Source organism: Nuphar pumila, chromosome 11, assembly GCF_984573655.1.
Source record: "Nuphar pumila chromosome 11, dmNupPumi1.hap1.1, whole genome shotgun sequence".
In the NCBI taxonomy this organism is placed as follows: Eukaryota; Viridiplantae; Streptophyta; class Magnoliopsida; order Nymphaeales; family Nymphaeaceae; genus Nuphar; species Nuphar pumila.
In genome coordinates, this window is record NC_143259.1 from 116315150 (window position 1) to 116327596 (window position 12447).

At 39.3% G+C, this 12447-nt stretch overlaps 1 protein-coding gene across 1 annotated transcript; it reads left to right on the plus strand.

Annotated features, from left to right (window-relative positions):
* Nucleotides 1–235: 235 nt before the first annotated feature.
* LOC149823007 (uncharacterized) lies at nucleotides 236–1497 on the plus strand. Its single transcript, XM_089981385.1, has 2 exons — nucleotides 236–695; nucleotides 1290–1497. Exons 1-2 carry the CDS (start codon nucleotides 236–238, stop codon nucleotides 1337–1339), a joined length of 510 nt encoding a protein of 169 aa, XP_089837511.1. The 3' UTR covers nucleotides 1340–1497.
* The last annotated feature ends 10950 nt before the right edge of the window (nucleotides 1498–12447 follow it).

A 12447-nucleotide genomic window follows, 5' to 3' on the forward strand; every position in this document is an offset into this window, starting at 1 on the left:
ATATAGTCACAATGAAAAAAAGACTTGGAATATGTAAAGACCCTACCGCCCCGGGTGGCCGTTTCCAAAATTCTCAAAAGCCAAAACAATGGAGCTACACTGTTTCACCAAAAAACAAACTGTTTTTCTCATGGACTCCAACAGATTTACAATTGTAATCAGTCTCAAGCTCCCTGCTTAAAACCCTCCTTGAACCTCTCTCTCTCTCTCTCTCTCTCTCTCTCTCTCTCTAGCGATGGCGCCCTCTCCCTTGAGAAACAGAGCCTCCCTCTTGTTGGGGCTCTTCCTCTGCCTCCTCCCGATCGGTTCCTGCGATACCATCCACGAGATCCTGCGCAGCAAGGGCCTACCGGAGGGACTCCTCCCCAAGGCCGTGAAGTCCTTCTCCCTCGACAAGAGAGGCCGCCTCGACGTCTTCCTCGACCGCCCCTGCTACGCCAAATTCGAAAACAGGGTCTTCTTCGATAGCGTGGTGAGGGGCAACCTCAGTTACGGCGCTCTCACTGGCCTAGCCGGCCTCTCTCAGGAGGAGCTCTTCCTTTGGCTCCCCGTTAAGGACATCAGAGTCGAGGATCCCGGCTCCGGAGTCATCCTCTTCGACATCGGCGTGGTTCACAAGCAGTTCTCGATCTCCCTCTTCGAGGATCCTCCGGATTGCCGGCCAGAAGATGGGGTTTCCAGGGTGCAATCCTCAGGTTCGTGGCCGATTCGTCCCCATGCGTTCCTCTTTTCGTTTAATTCGATGTGTCTGTTGCTCGTTTTCGCTTGAATCGTGATGTTTCTTGTATGGGGTGTGACTTCTTTTTGGTTTTTTATTGGTTTTTGTTTTGATGGTGTGAGTCTACATTTACAAACCTGTGTTTTTTGGGGTTTTGGGGATCTTTTGATCTATAAGCGTTTAGTTGTTCTTCATATCTTATTCTTTTCAGGTTTTTTTCTTTTTGAATTTTTTGAGCTTTTAATTTTGATGGGATCTCTTGGGTTGTCGATTGGTTCTCTTTTTATTATTGTGGTGTGAATCTACATTTACAAGCCTGTGTTTTTAGGGGTTTTGGGCTCTTTTGATTCGTGTCTTACCTATTTCAGGTTTTTATTTGAATTTTTGAGCTTATAATTTTGATGGGGCTTTGACTCTTTTTTTTCTCCGTGTCATCTTTGATTTTCTTGTTTAAGTTGGGAAGAGATTGCATGGACTCTTCTTTTTGATGTTTTAGCTGTTTTTTTTTTTTTTTTGAATGTAGATGTTTTATGTGGGTACAATCTTTGTTTTATTAACCCTCTTACTGCAGGTTTTCTTGGAAGGAAGGCTGGAGGGGAAGGGACAGCTGAACAAAGATGAAGATATCAGACTATCAGAGTTCTTGCTCTGTTTTTTTTTTTTTGGTTGATTTTCTCTGGACTCTGGTTGTCAGCACTACTGATTTAGGCTTGTAAATACCATTGTTATTGAAGGGACCAACTCTTCTCCATACATAGGTGGCTCTGTTTTTAGTTACTTTTTACTGTTTGTTATTAGTATGTAGGGTTTTGGTGGTTCTGTTATGTTGTATGATTGCATGTGAGTGGAGTCAATTGACGCTGATTTCCCATGTGAGGATTGGACACACTTTGTTGTGTAGGTTTCCAGCAGCAATTGTTGAAATTTAGGCCAATATTTTAGTCGTTCACGGTCTTCAAGAAGGCAGTGATGCATGTGTTTTGTTTTATGGGTAAAAAGAATCTGCTACTTGTTGTAGGCTGTTCTTTTCTCACCCTATATTAGGGCATAGGATAGACTATTAAACAGAGAGAGAGAGAGAGTGTGTGTGTGTGTTCCAGACAGGTGCCGCACGGTGCTTCCAATAAGCCCGTGACAGAGAGAGGGGGTGAAGTAGCTTTTGTACCAAGTGGGAATTAAATGGATGAATGGGTGAGGAATGCTATTTTGCAGGACATTGGGATTTGTATTTTTTTTGTGAGTGCAGGTCAAAAGGCTTGAAACTGCCTGAGAAACACTGGTGATGATAAATATGGTGTTTCTAGAGAATCTGAAAATTAAATTATTTCTATTACTTTATGTTAGGGAACACTTGCACTCTCACAAGTCGGGCTCTCCCAAGATTCCCAAGACTCTCTCTACGTTGGACTCTCTCAAGAATCCCATCTCAAGAGTCTTCTCTGAATCAAGACTCTCAACAGTCCAAGTTCAAAAAATATGCACTCTCATGAGTTCCTAAACCTCCAAAACGTGTAACCCAAAGATCTCTCATTGAGGACTTATATTATTATAGATTCAGTAACAATCAAAGCTCTTAGGTGACCTGAGGTGAGAGTTGTTTCTCCGTGGAAGTAGGCATGTGTATTGCCGAACCACGTTAAGTCGTTCTCTTGTGTGGTTGCTTGTGTCGTTTTACTTTATATGGGACGATGGTAGATTTACATGACTGAATGATCTGATTCTAGATAATCTGAAAATAAATTATACCCGTGAGTAAGCTCTCTCTCATAAAAGTCCGTGATATGGGTTATTGAAAATCTAATTGATCACGGGACATTGGAATTCTGATGGTCTTTGTTTGAGTTGCGGTACATTTTGTCATGAAAATGTTTGGTTACATTGTAATCGGTGGTAGTGTGGGTATGGGTGTCAACGGGTCTGCTTTGGTTCGAATCCAGGTAGAACCAGACTTGGATCAGATTTTTTTGTATGGTATCGGGTCCAGACCCAGGTCTAATTGGGTTCACTATATGAAAAAATCATACCCAGATCCAATAAGAACTAGATGAACCAAACCCGGACTATACCCGGTAAAGCCATATTTTTTCTTACTTTTACATTGAAAATTTATGGGTCTTAATCGGAACTCAGGTTGGGTCTGGGTCTGGTATAAAATTTCATAAACTATACCCGGGTCCATGTATTAATCAAACCTTTAGGTCCGGACCCGGGCCTTAATCGGGTATTCTTATTTATCACCATACCCGAAAACCTGATCCAAGTCTGGTTCCATCTGTATCTGAACCAAACCCGACCCATTGACACCACCTAATAACTGGTAGGGGGTCTGCCTAACCTCAGCTTGCCTTTCAAAAAAATGAGCTCGGGCTCGCTTGGTTAGTGATGAGCTGAGCTCGATCTGGGTTGTACCCTTAGCGAGCCAAGCCCGAAGAGCTCAAGCTTGGCTCATTTACCAGCCCTACGCTTCATAGTTGCGTAGCATGTTCTTTAGAAAATATTGGTGAGGAAAATGTCGTGATATATTCATGGAGTTTTTCTCTGAAAAGGCTTCGAAAAATATGATCGACATAAAATACAAAACACCCACAAATAGTACAAAAACTAGGCAAATAATGTTTTTATCATGTTAATAATCGAGTTAAAAACACAATATTTTCTAAACAAACAGCATTTAAAACCAATGCATTTTTTTTATATAAAATCGTTGAAAGATATTTTCAAAATATGTGCAGTATTTGTGACTATTGTTAGAGGAGTTTTGGCATAGATATGCAGTAAAGCAGGGCAGAAACCTAGGAGCGTGCAAACAAAGCAAACAGGGAAATGATTGAAATTTTTTTGTTACCTGCTGTGGGATCAGATCTGTTGGTTGTTATTATTATTATTATTATTATTATTATTATTATTATTATGGTGCAATGAGACTGCCAATGAGGTTGAGCGTGCATTGAACATTCATCCACAACCCTTTTATTACTGTTTTTTCTCTATGATCATGGCCAATGGTGAGGTTATTTGGCTGCCTCAGTAAAGCAGGAAAATGGGTTTAACTTTTTGTCAATATGATGGCACCCTTTTCAATGTCATAGAGAACTTTTGATGGTTTTGAAGAAAGATACCCCAATCAAATAAGGGAAGTGTTACAATGGACAACCCAATCAAATGAACAGATGACAAGAAAGTCCAACAAAATTAAAAGGAAACCATTGCATATAGTGTCCCAAAACCAGTTGTGCATTGTAACATTTCCCATCAAATAATTAGGACTGGGATAGATATGAATGCATGTTTACAAGAATGGCTCCTAATTTTACCTTTTTTTTTTTTTAATTACACCAAGAAACCCGAGCATTGAAAGCATAGGACCCTCGCTGACAGGACCTATGCTGGGCATCAGCTACGGTGCTCCTAAAGACCTACTCCTACATACAGAAATCATAGTTGTAGGTTGTATCTTCTCAATCAGACCTTGTGAATGTACTCAACATAGTATATTTGATAGGAATCATGCTTTGGATCATTTTTTGAGGACATAAAAATAAGATTTTTTTTAAGTCATAAAATTTTGATACATTGTGAGCGATTGATTTTTAAAGGCCTTAAAAACCTACATGTATGTTATAATCACATGATCCAAAACTTGTTTTCTACTAAATAATGCTTAGAGATCATATCTATAAGGTCTGATCAACCAAAAAATTTAGTAAAATTTGAAAATCTAAAGCTTCTATTAGGTGTGAGTAGGTATTCTGAGAGCACCCTATCATATACTATAAAATAAATTGAAGAAAAAGCATGATTATATTGACAAGAACAATAAAACTATAGATGCAGACGTATAAGAAGAAATCAACAAGAAGATGCTCCAAGCTTTACAAGACAGTGATTGTAAGTACGGCAGGCAGATAATAGGTCTCTGATCTTGGGGGCAGTTTCTCCATGTAAATATAAAAAAAAAGATGAAAAAATGTGCTTATACATCAAAACCTATGAGAGCTCTTTGAATCAAATAATTGATCAAGCTAGAACTCGTTTCGATGGTAGGAAACAGAAGGGAAGTTCAGGGCACCGAGCATCAACAAGAGATATTAAATACCAACATGACATAGGGTCGCCCAACAAAATTAGAACTATCCAAATTTTCTCAACATGAAATATTTTCTTAAATATATGTTTAGAAGCTAAAAATGTTGCTCTTATATCGCCTCAACAGAATGCCCTGTTTCTGCACTGAGGCTGGCTAATCAGGAAGATTTTCTTGTTGCCAAACTTCTTAAGCTCAACGGTTTTTTGTGAGATTTTCTGTAGATTTTTCAAGTTTCAAAAGTTTCTCTGGCTTAATATTTTCATTTCCAGTCAATGAATCACTTGCTCTCTGTTTTAGGTTGTAAAGGATACAGATTGACTTATTTGGGATAATCCAGGATATTGTTGGCTTCAGCTAGTGGAATGAAAAATGTAATATCCCAGATCATAGGCCATTTTTCCAAAATCAAACCTATAGAATCTTCCAGTCTTAAAAAAAAGAAGATTAATCCCAATCCTCCTAAACGTGATGACAGATGCATTCTATAGTAAATCCATCAAACCACAATGCACGTAGGTTTCCTTATGTTCATCTCTATTCATAAGAAAATGGCTGGTTTTCTCATGAAACAGACAGGTCATAAAAAATTCACGACTCCTGTAGTGTTGCATATTTTAACTTAGTAACCATAGGGTGCTCCTGAAGCACCTACTCCCACCTAATAGAAGCTTTAAATTTTCAATTTTCATGAATTTTTTTTATTGATCAAACCCTATAAATACGATCTATAGGAATTATTTAGTAGAAAACAAGTTTTGGATCATGTGATTATAAGATACATGTAGGTTTTTTAAGACCTTAAAAATCAATGGCTCACATTGTATCAAAATTTCATGAATTAAAAAAAAATCCTATTTTTATGTCCAACTAACATGATCCAAAGCATGATTCCTATCAAATAAACTTTGTTGAGTACATCCATAAGATTTGATTGAGAAGATACAACCTACAGCTATGATTTCTAGAATGTGGGAGTAGGTAGCATTACCCTTTATTTTATTCATTAGAGAGTGTTCTGTTTAATAAAGTGCCAGGCTCAGCAAAAACTGAACCTTAATCAATTGCAATCCATGGTCTGAGTATTGATTTACTCAATTCTTGATCCTTGTGCTTGATGGAAACCATTATAAGTCTCAAGTCTAGAGTACAAGGGAAAATATTGGCTGTGCTCGATTGTACCATACACTCTAATATGTATCCTCGGATTTTTGTAGATCAAGCCCGATGGATGTGATCTATATGGTTTGTTTAGTCAAAAAACATAGTTGCATAACCACAACTTTTTAAGGGTTAAACGGTCCACAATATGCCAAAATTTCATGATTGACAAAATTATGTTATCCAAAGTGCATTTCGTACCAAAGAGTTAAAATTGTCAAATAAATAGGGGTGTCAACTGGTCGGGTTTACCCGGACCAAACTCTATAGGGTCCGGGTATGATGACAAATAAGAAGACCCTATTAAGACCCGGGTCTAGACCCGAATATCTGATTAATATATGGACCTGTATATAGTTTGTGAAATTTTATATCAGACTCGGGCCCGAGCCAAGTTCTGATTAAGGCCCACAAATTTTCAATATAAAAATGATAAAAAATATTATTTTATGGGGTATAGTTCATGCAATTTTTATCAGGTCTGGGTATGGTTTCTCTTATAGTAGACCAGATTAGACTCGGGTCTGAACCTGATACCAACCCGTTGACACCCTTACCCAGATTTAGTTAGAGAGTACAGTGCTCTAGAGTGTAGCCAATATCAAGGTTGTTAAATGCGATGAGGCGAAGCGAGGCGTTGAGCCTGCGCTTCGCCTCTGAGGCGTACGCCTCTCACAACTGGTATGGAAGTGAAGCGGTGGGAGGGGAGGCAGTAAGAAAAGGACCACACGCCCAGCTGGTACGGAAGCGAGGGATATGCCGGTCGTTCGGTGGTTGGAGAAGACTGAGCAGCAGCTGCAGCACAGCAACTCCGGTGGTCGGTGGTCACAACTGGTCGGAGGTTGATGAGGGGCGCATCACAGCAACGCCTCAGTACCTTGAGGGTGCGCCTCGCCTCTGAGGCGTACGCTTCAGGTACTGAGGCGTACGCCTCTCACAACACTGGCCAATATTTTTCCCTAAAAAAAATGTCACAAAAAACAATTCAGCCATGTTGGTGACAAGATCTGCCTTGGATTCCAGCTAAGCTATTCAGAAGATCCCTGTACTGTAGCTATCGCTACCTCCTCTTTATGAAACATCATAATAAAAAATTATACCTTTTTGGAAGAAATTCCCATAAACTTTTTTTTGTAATGAGACATTCCAATTCCTGGTGTTGTCAGAACTGCAGAGTGCACTAAAAAATCAAGAAGGGGCTTCTGTCAAAGGCCTTTTATTGTAAGCAAGTTGATGCCATGAAGTTGCTTATCAAATAGGTGACTTAAGCCAAGTGATGAAACAACCAGTGAAACCTGGTGCCCCTTTGTCAGGTTCTAAAATGTGTAAAAAAAACAATTATTTTTGTTAATAAAAATGTAAATATCCCTCGTCGCAAAGTAGAAGCTGGGTGTTGGACAAGGATAGGGATGGGAAACGAAACTAGCAGCTTGTGACTCAGTTCGTGATCGGGTCGTAAAGCTTACGATCCGAGCCAAAAGATGCTTGGTTAGCTTAAACAAGTCGAGCCCAAACACAAGGTGTTCAGCACAGGAGAGCTGGCATAGATAAGACATACATATATTTTATATATAGTATACATTTTAAGAGTAATATATAAAAAGAATAATGGATAAAATATACATACAAAGAGAGAGATGCACAGAAACTATATACATTAATATAAATTATTAAGTGTAATATATAAAAATATATATTCTATGTATAAATAATATGAAATGCTTTTACACATGAGCTTGAGCTCAGCTCTGCTAAACACTAAGACAAGCTGAGTCACGAGCTCAATCTACTGGTAAATGAGCTGAGCCCGAACATGCCTTGTTCTGTTCGCTCTGCTAGTTTAGGATCCCTAGACAAGAAAATCTTTGGTTTTTACACCAATGAGCTCGTAATTTAGATGGGTTTTTAACTAGAGCATGATTTCCTCCAAGTCATTGACCATCATTCTAGCAAACCAACAATTGACCAAACGAATAAATGACCCAAAAGAAGGCAAGGAACATTCAAAGGAAAAAGATGGAACATCTAAAAAATCTTTTAGTAAATATCCTCGTAAACTTTACAAAAGAAAAAACATGTAGAAAAAAAACAGGCTAGGCATGAGAGTATCAAGACAGACGAAGATCCCAAAACCAAACAAACACAGCTCCCTAACAAAACTCATCTATGGCACAAAAAACCCATAAACTTTACAAAGAAAGGATAAGTTTTAGAAGAAATAGAAAGAATGAAAGAACCAAGAATTACAAAGATCCACAAAAACACAAACAAAAAAGCTCTCATTTACAACAAAAACATTCCTCGATGTCTTTACATCTGGTAGTCTTTACAAAAAAAAAAAGGTCAAGAATTACAAAAACTAGAAAGAATGAAAGAATCAAGAAACCCAAAGAACACAAACAAACAATATCCCAAACAAAGCATCATCCACCAAAGGCGCACTTGGAGATCCTGAAGGTACTGAATGCCCTCGAGATGCCATGGATGACGAACCCTGCGGACGAGAACAGATCCGGCTCGACGACCTCCATGCTGCTAACAGTCAGCAGCTGGGTCTCGTTATCGCTAGCGATCACCCTCAGGTCCATCCCAGGCACCAGCATCTTCATTGACCCGCCGACTGGCATCCCTACGAGTTTCCCGTACGGCACCCTTGCGGGGAGGACGTGCAGCAGCACAATCCTTGAAAGCAACGGCAGGGGAGATGCCACTTAGGTGAAGCCATAGTCCAGCGGCAGGAAGACGGTGACGGCGGTGAGGTTGGTGCAATCAGCGAGGATCTCATCGAGAACGAGATGTAGCCATTGGAGCTGAGGAGATTTTTTAATCCACCGCCAGGAACCATGTGGTCGAAGCTAGCTGTTGGTGTTGGATCTAGATAAAAGATCCAATGTGGCTATACAGTTTCACATTAGAATCCAAAGAGCCACCTAATGGTGGGCTTGTAACTCACACAATGTGCGAGTTAAAACTCCATTATAACCCAATGAATGGGATTAAAATCCTTGTTTAAGGCTGAGAAAATGGCAACCCAAGAGAGGTTTATAAATTCTCTCTGCGTTATGCAAGATGAATCGATATTCATATTGACTTGTCCCTCATGAAGCATGCTATTTTTTCCTAATCTACGTCTCTCCATCTTCTTTTCTCTTCTCTCCTCCCTCACTTTGGGCATAGTCCTATCCGAATTCCAACAGTGGTATCAAAACCTCATTACAGATGTACGTGAGGACTCGACCTCCAATCGAACCAAAGTTGCCGGGCTGACCCATGGGCTACCTGACTCATTGCCCACCTCTACTTACAACTACACTCACCTACAACCAAACAGGGCGAAGGATCAAGAGCAGTTAAAAGCCTCAACCCTTGGAAGAGTTATGCTTCATTTTTCTTGAAGTCTAGTTTTCGTATTTCTCTGAACTCGTTGCAAATCCCTCCAACTAGGGGTGGCAAAACCTGACCTGACCCGACCCGCCTCTTAGGCGGGTTCGGGTTGGGCTTAAACCAACCCGTTTAATAAACGGGTCAACCTGCCTAACCCGTTTATTAAACGGGTCAAGTTCGTGTTAGGGGTATGCCAACCCGGCTGACCCATTTAATAAACGGGTTAGGCTGACGGGTCAACCCGCCAACACGTTCGCCAACCTGTCAACCCGACCCGCCAACCCGTTTACCCGACCCAACCCGTTTATTAAACGGGTTGACGGGTCGTGTCGGGTTACCCGTTTAATAAACGGGTCGGGTTCGTGTTTGCCACAGCCGACCCGTTTAATAAACGGGTCAAGTTCGGGTTGAGGTATGCTGACCCGCCAACCCGCCGGGTCGACCCGCCAACCTGACCCGATTGCCACCCCTACCTCCAACACTGATTCCCAAACAGAGACTTAATTGCTTTTCCAAGAAATGTTTTGCATTTGGTAATGACACCATGATGTCATGTCATCTCTAAAGATCACGGATGCCATTTGTTTGGAAGCAGATCAGGTCATGCTGAAAATGAGCGTTTTTGCTGATGCTGACATTGTGGCCATCCGATTTGCATTTTAAAAAGCTCAAAAGTCAACAAAACCACGTGGCATTCATCCAAAATGCAAACAGACGGCCACGATGTCCGCATGAGCAAAAAAGCTCATTTTCAGCATGACCTGATCGCTTCCCATTTGTTTTGACCCAATGAGAGCTCATATGTATTTAGGATCTACTCTTGAATAGTATTTTTAATTTTGATGAAAAAGTACGTTTATTATGAGTCAAGAAAATATTGCACATTGCCAGCTATTGATTTTTGAAACTTTCTAAAGTTTGTGTGTTGTAATCGGATGATCCAAGAGTTGATTCCGACTAAGCAAAGCATGGCGATCACAACCATAAGGTTAGTTTCATGAAAACCATAGAAAAATAAAAATAAAGCATTGGTACATCACATTGCCATGACCAAATGTGTTCCTTCCATGAAGTGCTATAACTATCCAAAAGATATACTCCTATTTTTCTCTGTTTCTATAAATGAACAATAAATCATCCTGTTCCAAGGACTCTGCTCAATAAGACTCCTATAATAGTCTAATTGGAACAAACTTAAGTGATAATTTTGCTAAAGTGATAAATTTAAACAAGAATGGGAAGGTTATTACACAAGTTTAACAGTTCAGTTTCATCACATTAAATCTGGGATAGCAACAATTCACCAACTTAGATTCAAAATTTTGTGAGGTCTGAACTCAAGAGACAGTTGCAGGATCAAGTTTTGTTCTACTCCAACAATCTTGGTTCCTTTCCCCCTCCAAGTTTATCCACAAGGAGAGAAGAAGGAGTTGGAACAAAGAATTATAAAGGGAACGAAGGGTACAGAACTGTTCTTTCAACGATTCCAAAAAAGATCCCAGTGCGATGGAAGAGCAATTTTTCTCAGCTAAAGGTGGAGATTACTGAAAACTGGCACTCTGATCTAGCTAAATAATTAGAATGATCGCTATTTACTTGATTAGACATGAGTGCTATCAAGTATAACCTCTGTTTATTTAAATCAGACTTGTATCTTATTTGAAAAGAATCAGTTTTGGCAAATTAAGTTTAGTATAGATTCTACTCCATGAGGTAATTAAGTTCAATTTTGAGTTGGTCCGGAAAAACTAACTTGAACGAGTTCTATCTACTTAGATAAGTTTGTATGAATAGGTCCGACAAGACGATGATTATGTACATTCATATGTAATTAAACTAAAAAAGTTGGCAACATACAACATTTATTACATGTAATGAATTTTCTGTCACATCCATTACTTCTACATGTAGGATATATGTTATCACAGAGAGAGAGAGAGAGAGAGAGAGAGAGAGAGTTATAACACACAACACAAAGCTTTTCTCCTAAGAATAATTTCAACTTGAAAAATCAAATCCATTAGTTTTACATATAGAATACAGACTTCTTGCTAATCATGAAGAGGAACCGATTAATATAGATATTTTACTTGAGAAGTAAATAAAAAATGAAGGAAAATTCCATTTACGGGCCAACCTTTTGCCCTTAATTTCAAATATGGGCTACACATTTTTGACATTCCAAATATGAGCCAAACTTTTCTTGGAAACTGTCAAACAAGGGCTTGCATTTATTATTGTTCCATAAGTCACAACAGTGACCTTCATCATTAAAAGTTAACATTGTATACTTTTTCATTTTTTTATGAGGATAAGTATGAACTTTTCAGTTTTTAAGGGACAATAAAAGAAATCAAAATGGACTCACGTTTTGGAATACGATGGATGTTGACCTGAGGTCCCTATTGAACAGTTTTCAGGAAAAGTTTGGCCCATGTTTAAAATTTCAGAAACATAAGACCATATTTTGAATTAAGGGCAAAAGGTTGACATCTAAATGGAATTTTGCCTTAAAATAATGCAGCTCATTTTGGAATTTGTTTATAAATTCTAGTCGTGAATACCAACTGTTCAAACCTGTGTAGCATAGCTGCATAGGTACTTTTTTAGTAGGGTGTAGGGTTGTAACCAGGTCGGGTCCGAGTCAGGTCTTATCAGACCCGATTCAAAATCGGGTCTAAAAGTTAACGGGGATTGGTACATAGGTACTTCTTGGTGCAGGTCAGACTAGCATTGGATCTGACCCGATCCATACCAAACTCATTTGCATATCTCAGCTTCTTTGAGAGTACTTGTGAGACATCCATGCCTTACAAAATCCCAACAACAAATATGGAAAATGAAGGGACAAATAACCAATATATCCTAGTTAGCTTTATCAGGTGACGAGCATACGTCGGATATCTAGATATACCACTACCGCAAAATAATAAGTTGGGAAATTTTCATATACGCTCCATGACACAATTTCCCCACATTTCCCACTTTTTCCGGATAAGTGGACACGTCCAAAACATGCCTTGGGTTGTAAAGGCTGTCTTCTTCGTAAAGGCAGCATTCTGAATCAAAAGAAGCCAGAGAGAAACGACATCAAAGAAGA